The sequence below is a fragment of the Trachurus trachurus genome (assembly GCF_905171665.1).
Source record: "Trachurus trachurus genome assembly, chromosome: 6".
NCBI lineage: Eukaryota > Metazoa > Chordata > Actinopteri > Carangiformes > Carangidae > Trachurus > Trachurus trachurus.
The window spans coordinates 20,553,691-20,567,973 of NC_139897.1; the positions used below are offsets into that span (position 1 = coordinate 20,553,691).

A 14,283-nucleotide genomic window follows, 5' to 3' on the forward strand; every position below is an offset into this window, starting at 1 on the left:
GTAGGGAGATGCTTCAGGAAGCAAAGCAGAGGGAGTGTATATGTCTCATCCCACAGAGCTGCGGAGAGGTGGCCTCTGAGCCGGGTGACAGATTACAGGTCACTCATGTTGCCACGGAGACTGTCGCGGCTGGCGGAGATGAATCACCCATCAGTGTTCTTCTGTAAACCATCAATCACCTCTAACTTCTCACCGCAGACACCGACCCCCACCCCCACCCGTCCCCCTCTCCCACAGTCACACACACAGTCAAGGAGGATACAACACAAAATCTCACAGGGGATGAGTTCTGCTGACGAATCAAGTCAAACTCTGGGAGAACACCGCCCCCTCTTATATCTAACTCAACTCTCTCTCTCTCTCTCTCTCTCTCTCTCTCTCTCTCTCTCTCTCTCTCTCTCTCTCTCTCTCTCTCTCTCACACTCCCACATATCACTTTACCTGTCATTCCGGTGGCAGCTTTCCTTTTTGTCACCTGCTCTTTTCTCCTCTCTCGCCTTTTGCTCTGTTTTCCATTTCTCTTCATCTCCGCGCCCTCCGAGTCACGTAGTTCATCTCCACCCCATTGTGCTTTGTACCACCGTGGTATATCAGTCTCCTGTGTCTCGATGGGCATCTCGCTGCCCAGCACCACAGAGCAAGCAAATCACTGTTGACATTTTAAAAGGCACTGGATCAAATGGCCCACAGTGGGCTGGATATGTGGAAGCGCCATTTGTTCAATGACTTCAACATCCCAGTCGACATTATCATTTGTCTCTGGTCTTGCCAGCTAAGAGGACAGGTTAAATCATAGTGACAAGCAAAAGCCACAACCATAAGTCTAATAAGCCAGCTGATGCTTTGAACAGTGTAAATGATTCATATCTCCTGTCTGTGTGTGTTTCTATCATTGACTTGTCACTTTTGTGTGTGTGTGTGTGTGTGTGTGTATTCTCATTTCCTCACACTAGTTAAACTTGAGCTCCTCTTTCACAGATATCGAACATTTGTTTCCGAGGACGCCGGCCCCAACACCCTCGTCGCCACAGTTCTGGCCAAAGACCCAGACGGCGATGGTATAATCTACTCCATAACAGCAGGCAATGAGGAAGGAAACTTTGTCATTGACAGCCAGAAAGGTGATATTTCTTAATTCTCCAGCCAGGCTTCACATTTGCACCTCTCACTCTAATTGACAGGCCTTCCGTCAAATCACACATTAAATTTTCTCTAATACGTTCCCGCTATGGTGGTGTGGAATGAACGCCCTCTACTTTCAAAGTCAATGTGGAAAGATATTGGAAGCTGATATTAAAAGCTGTAACTTCAATATGAGTGCCGCCTTTTCTATTATTGGAGTCATAAATATAAACGATGACATTATTTAGGAAATTTTCCACACTTGGTTTTTCTTTCTCCGCATACAGAGAGGAATGTTCCCCGTGTTTCGGTGCTTTCTGCCATTGGTGACCGTGGAGTTTATCTTTTTTATTTACCCTTTGATCCGAAACCAGTGGCAATCGCTGTGACATTTGTCACCCAACCCTTTCAATTCAATTTCACAACAACTGCTCTATCATAGCTCACAATCTTGAGGCTGTGCTCCACCAGCTCCTCTTTCTTTTGTGTCGTCTTTTCATATTCCTTTTTACCCTTTCAGTGTATCCTCAGAGCAAGAAAATGCTAAGGCCAACATCCAATGGGTGCGGGGAAACCACTACGGCTTCTCACTTACTATATATACAAGGAGTGCCGTCTCGCTGCTAGATGTCGCATTTGTAAACAAGGTTGACATTTAAGCTGGAAGAATTACCATGTACATCCCACAGTTCACTTATTTTAATGTGGTGGTGCAGAGCCGTCGATGTCACGCATTGTCATTAGGAGCTCTAGGACCCTTCTTTGCTCTGTGGGCAGGCGGGCCACATAAGTAAATTGGGAGAAGGCAGAGTCAGGCACTGGCATCTTTGTGAATCAGCATGCTGTGCTGTCTTTAATCAAGAGTATGAGAGAGATGAATAGAAACACAACTCGAGAATAAAAAACCTCCCCATGCTTTCACTTCAATGAGTTTCCCCCACATCACAGGCTGCTTGCTCGTCCTGCAACCTCTGATGTTTTTGTATTACTGTTGACGAGAAAGATGTTGACTCGCATGGTGCATCCTTTTATCCCACCTTTTATCTTGACTGTTACATGAAAGCAGACAAAGGTGGGAGAGAGGAACAGCTAATAGGCATCTGCTGAGCCTGGTTAACTTCTAACCTGAGTCACTTACTACTTTGTGTTTCCGCTCAAGCGCTCGAGCTGGATGGGCATCTTTAGAGGAGAGCATGCAATTATTAGATTAGAAAATGCGACAAGATCACAACTGTGAAATGGGTTTTTGGATTTAGTCTGCATATCACATTCGTACCTTTTCCGTCGACTTGAGTGAGTTCAGTTTCCGCCTCCCTCTATCTTGCTCCAGTTTTCTAGAACAACAACAAGATGTGTGCGTTTTCTGCTGTGCTTTTATTGATAGCGCATCCTTCACCATGCAAGGCCACAACGGCAACAACATCCTGCTTAATGACTAATGGATGGGGTTGTGCTTCCTCTATCAGGGTGGATCGTGTTTTATAATGTGTCGTTATATGCACCTGTGCTCTCCGTAGGTCTGATTCGTCTCCGCTCCACTCCTCTGCCGAAGCTCCAAGGGCTGGAGTATGTCCTCAACGTAACGGCCACAGACGACAATGCGTCAGGTGGGCCGCACCCTCTCTCCTCCACCGCCCGGGTCATCGTTGGGGTTGATGATGTCAACAACAATAAACCTGTGTTTGAGGAGGTGAGGAAGAAGTCTTTCCTAGTTCCTACTCAGCCATTCTGTGTTTTTAATCCTGTGTCTGACAGTTTCTCATCCTGGGGAATGTTTTCTTGAAATGATGTTGTTGTTTTCCTGGAGTAATTAGCAATTTACAGAACGAGACACAAGTTTTAAAAAAAAACCGAGAGGATTCATACCACTTTAAAGTCTGCTAACATAGCAAGCGTAGTGTAATGAATGGAAACGGTAGGAGCACCGAGCCTGGCTCTGTCCAAAAGGCAGCAGTGTCTGGACTATTGTGTTTTAAGGACCATTTTCAGGGAAGAAGCCCAGAAAAGCAACTGGCAGATTATCTTACCTTTTGGACAGTGCTTGCTTTGTTTTCTGTTTCCTCATGTTTTCAGTCTTTCACTTGATATCAAAGAATGTGCATCTGCCTGTCTCTCTCATCCTCTCACAGCTCCTCCGTCTATCACTCCCTCCACCCTCTGCTCATCCCACTCACTAGCTCTCTTATTTTATTTTATTTTTTGCCCTGGTGTTCTCATTTCCCTGGCCTCCGTCTCTCTCCGCTCTGTTTTCCCATGTGTTCTGATTAGCCTGCACAACCCACTCTATCTTTAGGCGCTCCATTGGGATTTCAATTAATTTATGAAAAAAAGTGCAATATCATCACAATATACTATACCTGTTTAATTAACTTCCTCCTTAATTAGGAATGACTTGAACTTCGTTGGAAGACATACTCGTGCATAGACGAAGCTCCCGCGGTGGGCTGAGAGTCTTGGCAACTTGACTTGTTTAAATATCAACTTTTGCCTCAGAACCGTCTGGGCTCGCATCGTATTATGTGATTTTAGATGAAGAGTTACCCACAGGCCATAGTGCCTGCGCCATCACGTGCCCTTGCATTATTCTTGTTTCTATTGCTCGCTCACATCCTTTGATCCATCTCCCTCCCTCTGTTTCACTCTCACTCCTCCTTGCCTTTTGTTTTTCTTTTTCATGGCCATTCTGTTAAAAGAGTAGCTAGCATTTATATCTGATTATAAAAAAAGGCAGACTCCAGAGAGCAGCTCTTTATCTGGGGCATATGTTCATTAGAGGGAATGGATTGAATTCTTGTCTAAGACAAAGCTGTTCACTGCTGGCTCTTAAAAAGAAATCAGCTCATGCGTTTTCATTTAAGTAGATGGTACCGCTACTGTATCTATTACGTCTACATTTTGGTTCATGCACAGTATCTCCCGCTGTTTGCGTAGTGACCTTCTATTTAATGAGTTTACTTTCTTTGATGCCTGTATTCTTGTTAATGTAACATATTCTTACAATATATTCCCATACATGAGAATTGTTTCATGTGTTTGTGTGCTTCCCTCCCTTTCTTTCTCTCGCCCTCTCTCTATCTTAGTGCCAGCAATATCGTGAGCAGGCTTCAGTGCTGGAGAACCAGCCAACGGGGACTTTTGTGCTGCAAGTGCATGCCGTGGATGCAGATGAGGGAGCAAATGGAAAAGTCAAATATGGCTTAATGCACAGAGACAGCGCTATGCCTGCCTTCAGAATTCATCCAGACACAGGTAGAGCAGTTGTGGGTTGTCTGGGCTAAAATAGGCCTCAATTAGACACAGAGCGCAGGGGCTTACTGTAGAGACACATTGCTACATTTAAAGGTATTTGACATGGTCCTAAGAGTTGAACCAAGGAAAGGTTCACATGAATCATATTTCTCATTTTAAGAGTCAAATACAAGTACCAGTTTATCAATCATCTTTTCATTTCATCTGATGCAGCTGGATGTGAGTCTTCAGTGTATAAAATGGTGCTACATAATGAAGAGAAGGGCAAGTAAAGAAGCTGCTCTGAAGTCATGCCACGTGGAACCAACATGTTATTCTGTCAGTCACTTGCGTTCAGGCTCGCGTTCTTTCGTCTTCATCTCAAGATTTAATAACAAAGTCACTGTGCTTGAAAGGAATGCTTGACTTCTTCAGAATAAATTTATAACTGTTTACTTGTTTTCTTGATTCATGGGTGGATGATTAGATGGATATCTAGATGGATGGATGGTTATATGGATTGATGGATGGATGTACATGTAGAGGGGTGAAATGGAGAATTGCTGAATGGATGAACGAGTGCATAAGTATTCATGTGTGTATGTTTTGGGACGGCGGAGCGAGCTGATTATTGTTCTGTATTTACAGGAGTGATTGTGACAGCCAGGCGGTTCGACAGGGAGCGGCAGAGAGAGTATTCAATTACAGTAACGGCCACTGATTGGGCGGAGGAACCGCTCATTGGAATCTGTCAGCTCACCATCCAAATACTGGACCAGAATGATAACAGCCCCAAGTTTGAGAATTTACGCTATGAGTGTAAGTGTTGCTGGTGTTCAGATGAAATACAAATAGTATCAACTGAAGGAGAGCACATAACCAGAAATGCTTAAGTAAACACGGTGAAATGAAGATGAAGGTCTTGCTGAATTAGGATAGTGTGTTTTGCAATGTGGATTCAGTAAATACGTCCCTAGATTGAGTTTGATTTAAAAAGGGTTCATTCCCTTGCTTATAATGAATTTTGACTGTGTATGAAAATTGGAAATAGCGATTAAAAAAACACCTCGATGTCTCTGGTGGTAAAAACCTAGATTACTTTTGTATAACAACAGCATCCCTTACGCTTGACCTGCCCCCCCCCCCCCCCCCCCCCCGCTTCATAATTTCTCCAGAAAACTAAGTGCACATACATTATTTCTATCCTCTCTAGACTTTCTGAGAGAAGACACTTTGGTGGGAACAAGCTTCCTTCGCGTAGCAGCTCATGATGATGACTTTGGCACTAATGCAGCTATCACTTACTCCATGTCCCTGGAGCAGCCTGAGTACCTGCAGGTCAACCCTGTCACTGGATGGGTCTACGTTAACCAGCCCATATCACAGGTGGGTCAGCAGTTATTAGCAGGCACTCAGTCCACCAGCACACACACACACACACACACACACACACACACACACACACATACACACACACACACGCATATATACACGTATACAGATTCTGTTTGTGTCAACAAAGTTAATGAATGTGTCTCCTCATAGAACCTCTATCTACTACTCCTAATCTAGGCTATGTGCAATCCCAAAGGTTCTGCATATAATGAAGAGATAGAGGATAGAGGGAGAGTGCAGGCTAAACAAATTATTTACTAGATGAGGTATCAATCTAGTGAAAGGCTGGAACTGTTTCTGGGTGTGCTTGGGGTGTAATTTATTTTTAAAAAACACACAAGTGTAAATGTTAATTTAACATGCCAGAGTATTGACTGCCCCGTAGTTGGACTGGCCATTGGGAGCCTTAGGAGAAATCTAGTCAAACAATCAGAAATGCCAGCACTCAGAAATGAGACAGTGTCTTTACAGGGGCACATAAGCAGAGCAATGAAATATCCATTTTAGAAATAAAGGTTTTGTCTACACTACAGGTCTGTGAATTTGAAGTCCAGCGCTCTGCTGACCAGTGATGTAACTTTATCACTCATTCAGTCAGTCACGGACACTCACTGATACACCACTGGACCGTGGTCGGCCCTGCCAAAAATAGACGATAACAGCTTTGGATTCCTGCGGTTATATTTGATGACTACAGTTGTGTTTATTGGTCTGTTACTAAAGACCATCCTCTAAATATGCATTAAAACCCTCTCTTCTATCCTGCAGTAGCTGTCAAAAACAGACATGCTGTTTTTAAATGGATGGTACAGGTTTTTAAACAGCTAATTATGACAAACCAAGACTCTTTGTCCATCTTAAATACTCTAGCTTTGATATACTGAATTCAAGACTTTTTAATTTTAATTTATTATCCGAGGCTTTGATAAGGAGGCTGACAACATGCCGCAGCTCGAGACGATTCATGTATTTTGAGGCTATTAGCTGAAACAGTTTGGAGGCTGGAAGATTTAACTTGCAAAGCACGGACACCTCAGTGCTAAGAGCTTCTCAGAAACCAAAACGCTGAGCCATATGCTCATGGAAAACTGTTACAAAGATCATCTTCATCAACATAAATCAAACTGTTCTTTTCAAAAGCTGCATTGCTCTGGTTCATTATGTAAATAATTGTCTTCAAAATGAAAACTAGCTTTTAAAACCAACAAGCCCAGTTGTCCTTCATCTGTTGATGCTTGTCACCTGATAGGCTGTACTGTAAGTGACTTACCGTGTCAGTGTTAGTAAATCATACATGTGATGTTGATTTACATGTTTTCTGTTGCGTATTTGCGCTCTTCTTCCTGTTGTCCTCTTTCACTTATTTAAATTCAAGAGTTGTTCTTTGACTAGAAACTTGCTATAGCACTATAGAGCCGTCTATTATTCAGCATACCTTTTTGCGTACCGGTGTTGGAAGCAGCAATTTTGCCGCTGACTTCATACAAAATTGAAAGTCTTAACCCGAAAACCTCGCTGAACAAAGCTGTTGCATATTTGAGAATGGTCTCGGAAGCTATTTGAATCATCCCACAATCTCTGTGCTGTAACGAAGATTATAAAAGCACTTCATTAAATGTTAAATGTCTTAGTCGGTCTGAGACATTGCTCTATTTTGATTTTCTCATCACACTGTCTGATTACAGTGAGCACCTATTAAGGCTAAATTTTCACACCACACTTCACCACACAGCACAGCTTCCAATTTACCTGCAGCATTTCAGTGGAGTATGAAGAGACAGACCATTGAAGAACAGCCAATATTCTCTTGCCCTAAGACTGTACATTCAGAGCCAAACTTGTCCAGTGTCAACACACTGTGCAGTGTTATAGCCCCATGGAGAAATAAGTGGAGAGGCTGGAAAACAGTCTTCGGCCATATTCAGAATATATTACGGATATTCTGCTTCAGGAAACACTTCTACTTCTGCTTCTCTTCTATTATTACCACAAATTTAATTGTAAACCTTTGGTTGGATGTTACCACAAAGTCAGCCAGTCAGTCAGTCATTTATTGTAAAAGCAGCAGCTGCTGGGTCCACATTGGACATCGCAGATTATAATCTTTGTTCTCTGGTTTTAAGTTTAGGAAAAAGAGTTGTACTCACAAATACTAATTGGATTGTCCCAGCAATGGAAAATGTAATTTTGAAGTGAAGCGAGATTTCTTTTTATCTGGCTACTGCAGCCCAATAATAGAGTTGCTAGGCCATGATTTGCATTGATAGGATATTACAGCTGATGGGTGAAATGTTACATCTTAACAATAGAATACTTATTTGAGCAATTTTTCATTAGCAACGTGGTGCAGCTGGGGCTCGTGTGGACAGTAAGAAGTCCTCTAGGGGTGTTTTAGAGGGTTTCTTTCTTAATTATGAGTTTAGTGTTGATGTTACACATTGTCTAATTTAGATAAACAGAATCAAACACTCTAATGACCTCTTAAGGAAATTTTCACTTTCCCTGCGGTGTCCATTTAGATGAAATACACTTCCACAGTCAAAATTACCAGTTTATTTCCTAGTGGTTCAACTGTACAGCACAGTAACAAAAGGAGAGGAGCTTTTTGTGCAAACTTGAATTGTATCTTAATTTTTTGTGAGACTCACACCGCTGCTTCTGTTGTTTTTGCTTCCTTGCTCTAATTAAACGATATCCTCAATAGAGTTCTTCTAAGAGGCCAGAATATAAAGTCATTACCACCAATCAACCGATCACGAGCTGATTGCTCAGAGTGTCAGCTACACACCTAATAGAGAGGTTTATTTTAAAAGCCAGCTCTGCACATTTAGTTGTTATTTGCTGTTGCTGGCCAGTTTCCAGCAGCCCACTGCTGCAGTGTAAGCTATAATCGTGTACAAGATGATTCATGGGCTATTAGCTAATTTTATTACTATTTCTATGATACATTATGCATTTCAAAACACTGTGTCTGATACTCCTCTAGTGTGTTTTCTTATGAGGTGAAGGTGTTATTTGTCAGAGCAGCTCATTTTCTGGCCATCAGAGTCCAAATATTAAATTCAATATAATTCAATACAAGGGAAAGCCGCAAATCTCACATTAGAAAAGCAGAAACCCACACATGCTTGGCCTCTGCACATGAAAAATGAGTCAAATGATTGTTGTTGTCTTGTTTATTAAAAAAAAATATGATGAATTTTCATGTTGATGAATCAATTGACTAATCAATAAGAGACACACTATCTGCCGTAATCTCTAAATGTCATACTGAGGTCTGAATTGTTACCATTGACTACAGAGGACTTACATCACACGGGAAATCATTGCTACTGACGGTGGGAACCGAAACACCTCTGTGGAGCTGGCAGTCACTATCACCAATGTCAAGAACCAGCCTCCACAGTGGGAGGAGGAGAGCTACAGTGTTGTCATCCCCGAGAACACCGCCAGAGACACACCCATAGCGGTACGTTTAGTGTGCATGTTACTTTGATCGCAGGTACGCTGTTTATATATCATGATGTGTGCTGTTAAATGCTGGGTTCGCCATCTCTTGCCATCTTGAATTGCTGTAATTGAATCAGCTGAATGTTTGTTTTCTTACTTACCCTGGATTAGAGCACAGACTGAGCAATATTAAGACACTGTGTTCTCTTTGTGCTTTGAAAGCCTGTCAGTGTGCTGAAAAATCTGCAGATGTGTTTTAGTTTGATGCTCTAGGAGAAAGCTGACATTGGATTGTATGTCATAAGCAAGTTTCATGACTGCAGGCTAATTAAATCAATTTAAAGTGTCTCCTTTGATGCGAAAAACAACAACAACAACAACTTATACCTGTCATCTGGAGAGCACAGAGATCCCCTTTTTTTCCAAGGTCTTCACAATTTGATTCACTTAAAGATAAGAGGTTATTTCAGGGCTCAGACAACGGGTTTGATTTTCATCTTACTCTTATTTCCTACTCAGATAATCAGCTGTCAGAGTCATCAAATTCAAACATTACCTGTGCTTCTTTCAGACTACAAACAATAAGTGCAGTTTCTAATGTGTCTGTCACATGTAAATACATGTTACCTGATCCACCTCAAAGAGATTCCTTGTGAAAGGTTCAATATTTTAGGAAATGATTTGGATGAAAAGACTGACACCCACTCCAGTTAGTCAATCATGAAACTGTAGCCTGAAGCCGGTTAGCTTAGCTCAATATAAAGACTTAAAGCAGGAAGAAAACACTAGCCTGGCTCTGTCCAAATGGGTTTTATGCCTACCAGCAGCTCTAGAGCTCACTAATTAACATGATGTATCTCATTTGTTTTGCCAGATTAACTGTTTTTCCCTGTTTCTAGACTTCATGCTAAACTAAGCTCACCGCCTCCCAGCTGTAGCTCATAATCTGACTCACTGCAAGAGTGCAAAAGAGCTCATTTCCCAAAATGCAAAACTGTTCCTTTAAAAGCCACAATATTAACCTTCTTTTTAGTTGCTCAAAGCTGTTGCATATTAAGCGTGAAGCTAGTGCTAAAAGACCATTAGAATAGCCAGCATAAATATTGAAAGCAGGGGGAAACAGCTGGCCTGGATCGGTCCAAAATGAACATTACATGCCTACTGCTCCTCTAAAGTTATCATATTAAATGTTTTTGATTTGCTCAGCACACAACTGAAATGTAAAAACAGGGAGGTGGGGTTTTATAGGAAGCTATATGTGTTATAACATTAACTTTCTAGTTGCAACAGAGCTAGGCTGGCTGTTTCCACCTATTTCCATTCTTCCAGTATGTTAAACTCATCATTTCCTGGCTATATACATAAGGGACAGACGAGAGGGGTGGTATTGATCCTCATCCTCATCTATCTATCACACTATGCTCAGGGTTGTTCTGCTTTTTTGCACGAGCCTTCCTTAATTTTAACATAACCTGAAGTCTAAGCTCTCTGCCTTGAAAAACTATGATCGAACTTCTCATCCTCTCCAGACAATCAAGGCAACCTCTCAGCTGGGCGACCCCAGGGTCACCTACAACTTGGAGGACGGCATGGTCCCTGAAACCAACATGCCAGTTCGTTTCTACCTCTCCCCCAACCGCGAGGACAGCTCTGCGTCCATTCTGGTGTCCGAGCCGTTGGACTATGAGACCACATCCTTTTTCTCTCTCCGGGTCCGAGCGCAGAACGTTGCCGCAGTGCCTCTTGCAGCATTCACTACAGTTTATGTCAATATTACAGGCATGATATGTACTTTCCTCTTTTTAATTTTTTTTTTGTTCTTTAAGGAGAAGTTGACATAGGCAGAGATTATCATTCCTTTATCAGCAGCTTTTCCTGCTGGATTTCTATTAGCAGCTTTAATTAATATTTTTCTACTCTATGTTGAGATTTAAATGTATCTCTTTAAAATTTAAACAGCATTTAATTAACTGTAGTAATAATGATAGTATCTGTATCAGTCTGTATTTAGGTTTATAAAATGCAAATAAAAGCACACAAGCACAGGCTATATACGTACATATTCCTCATGTGCTTTATCTGCAGAGTAGAGGAGAATACTGCTTTGAATGCAGGAGAATTTATTACCAAGTCTCTATCTAAAAAATTAAGACATTATCTTTACCTGCTGCTGAATCTCTCTTCTCTTCTTTGTTAAGATGTCAATGACAACGTGCCATTTTTCACCTCCTCCATCTACGAGGCCTCAGTAACCGAAGGAGCACAGATAGGGACTTCAGTTCTCCAAGTGTCTTCCCATGACAAGGACCTGGGTCTTAATGGAGAGGTTTGTGGTTATCTGCTCATGTTGTGCAGGTGCAGACAAATGAAGAGATGTGACAGAAATCTGTTCAACCACATCTGCAGACTGATTCTTCCTTTGCTAAACCATACTTTTTTTACGCTACGAGGAGCATGCTGTAACATTGCACCACAATCCCTTGAGTGCGGAAGCTTTTGTTTCAGAGTTGTCAAGTGTTGTTGAGGTGGCGTAGTGGAATGTGCCATTGTGGCTGCGTGACTGACTGTGACTGTGATATCGGTGGGATGTGGTTTTGATTTTAATGAGACTCTGGGAATAAAACAGAGACCTCCTAGCATTTTAAGCTGTAACGCCTTTTGGATGCTCAGTATGTCTGCATTGTTTCAAGATTAAAGTAGCTTCATTTTCAGATTCCCTGTGCTCCACAGATTACTTACTCACTTCTGAGTGACAGCAGTGGCGACCACCATCTGTTTCGCGTTGACCCTAAATTCGGGGTCATCTACACAGAAGCTGTGTTTGATCGTGAGGCCCGCAGCTCCTACTTGTTGGAAGTTCAGTCAGAGGATGGCCAGGAGTCAGCGCGACCTGGCAAGAACAAACAGCCAAACTCAGGTTAGAAATGATCAGGATTTTATTAATGACATCACACACATGCTCTCACCTCATGCATTTATATTTTTCTTCATTTCATGAAATGAAAGGAGTGACATTTTGTGAGTATACGTATTTGTTTCCTTGTCAATAGTTAGATTAGAAGATTGATGCTGCTCTAATGTCTGTCCAGTTAGTATGCAGAAATGAGCTAACTGTCTGCCTGTTTACAGTGTTTGTACTTTAGATAAATTAAGCAAAGCTAATTGGCTGCTAGATCTGGCTTCATATTTTCTATAATCATACTTGTTATGATCTTCTAATCTAATTCTGCAAGAGGCCAAACTACTCCGGAAAGACATTTTAAGTCCATTGTATGGTGATTCCTGTTCCACTAAAATTAGTATACAATAAGTTACTTCAGATTGAGTGCATCCCTGTCTTATTTAGTCATACAAATAGTTGTTTTTCATGGCTATTACATTCTAGGAAACTGAGTAAGTTGGCAGAATTAACTTTGAAGTGACCTCTGGCCTGGTGTAATGTCCCACTCATAAAAAGCAGCACTGTTGTTTTCCCATAAGCCTTGAGGGCAATACTGAAAACTCAACCATGAGAAGTGTTTCCTCAGCGCGCTGTGTTTTAAAGAGACTGTATTGGCATTTATACCTTGGGATTGACTTTGAAAAGTGAATCTTAATTTGATTTATTCCACTGCTGCCATGACCAGACAGCCTCACTCTCTCCCATGTAAAAATAGCTCAGAGATTTGTTGGCACTGGGTTTTTTGTGGGGCGGTTGACAATGGATTTTTTTCCTTTCCCTTTTTTAATTTTCGTTGCTCAATATTTAACCAGTACGGCCTTTGTTTGGTTACCATGTTCTTTTTGTGACATTTTGGCAGTCGTAAAACTCCAGTCTGTATCTAGTATGACGTAATATGACGTACGTATCCGGATGTGGGTCTCTTTGCCAGTGTTTGTGCGGGGGGTATTAGGGGTAAAGGGTGATGTTTTGGAGCAGGAAAAGCGTTCTCTCTGGGGTTGCCAGGGCTGCTTAGCATTTGCAATGAGCTGTAGCTGTGTCTTGTGCTACGTATCTCCCACATCCAGAAGGGCTCATCTCCTCTGCAAACATTACCTGTCTCTCTGCGTTATCCCTGGGATACACCAAGAGGAGGAGGTAAATGTAGAAACAAGCTGAGGAAATAGGGCCACCCTCCTCCGCCATCGTCTCTTGCGGTGGCAGCTCCAAATGAACATGTCACCCATGTGTTCTGCGAGCAGATAATTTACTCTTTCTAACTAAAGAAATAAACAGCGTAATGAGGAGGGCACAGATAAGACACAAACACTTGTCATCTTATAAATATTTAACCTTCCGAGTAGAGAGGTTCTTTATCTGCTCTCTGCAAAAAAAGCAGCAGCTTGTTGAGGAGGTTCAGCCCCATGACTGTAATTCTCTCTTTGCAGAAACCAGTTACTCCGTTAAAACAATAAACTCTTAACAAAATGAATAATTTATGTAATTTACAGCCCATCTTTCTGAATAATGTTTTGTCTGATTTCCATGTCAATGAGGCACATTGCGTTGGGTTAAGTGCCTCTTCCCCACTAAACAGTGACAATGAATTGTAAAATCAATAAACAGATGGAGGGAGAATATGTGCATGCGGTGTTTGGCTAACTGTGTGAGTGTGCCTACTTTTGTTTGTGTGCTGTGTCATTTAATCTTCTGCCTCTCTGTCATTCTTGCAGACACAGCGTATGTGAGGGTTTTCATCAGCGACGTCAACGACAACAAGCCGGTCTTTGCTCAGCGGCTGTATGAAGTCGGTGTCGACGAGAATGCAGATGTGGGCCTGGCTGTTGTCACCGTCAGTGCTAATGACGAGGATGAAGGTATGCTTGATGAGGCAGCCGACTGAGGAGGTCCCATGAAGATTAAACTGATGCCACTTCCCAGAAAATAAAGGTTATAGAAGCAAGCCAACCAGAACCAATATTAAAGTTTTTGCAAGCCACTCGGAGACTTCACACAAGTTTCCAGACTTCACTCTCTTTATCTTGCACCAGTCTCCTTTTTCGTGAAATAACAGAATTCTTTTGGCAGTCTATCAGTCATTTCTCCCAGCAGTGACTCGTGTGCCAAGTAGACACCTTTTTTTGCAAGATTGCCCACATTTGTAACAG

At 42.0% G+C, this 14,283-nt stretch overlaps 1 protein-coding gene across 1 annotated transcript in view; it reads left to right on the top strand.

Annotated features, from left to right (window-relative positions):
* LOC310987476 (neural-cadherin-like) overlaps window positions 1-14,283 on the top strand; it is a gene marked incomplete at both ends in the record, with an annotated part of 83,720 nt that overhangs the window by 37,681 nt on the left and 31,756 nt on the right. Inside the window, 10 exons of the mRNA XM_083973756.1 lie at window positions 979-1,121; window positions 2,640-2,812; window positions 4,203-4,371; window positions 4,999-5,169; window positions 5,564-5,736; window positions 9,047-9,214; window positions 10,725-10,983; window positions 11,394-11,521; window positions 11,926-12,112; window positions 13,849-13,992. Coding sequence (XP_083829882.1) covers window positions 979-1,121; window positions 2,640-2,812; window positions 4,203-4,371; window positions 4,999-5,169; window positions 5,564-5,736; window positions 9,047-9,214; window positions 10,725-10,983; window positions 11,394-11,521; window positions 11,926-12,112; window positions 13,849-13,992 — 1,715 coding nt within the window. The remainder of the gene's footprint in view (window positions 1-978; window positions 1,122-2,639; window positions 2,813-4,202; window positions 4,372-4,998; window positions 5,170-5,563; window positions 5,737-9,046; window positions 9,215-10,724; window positions 10,984-11,393; window positions 11,522-11,925; window positions 12,113-13,848; window positions 13,993-14,283) is intronic.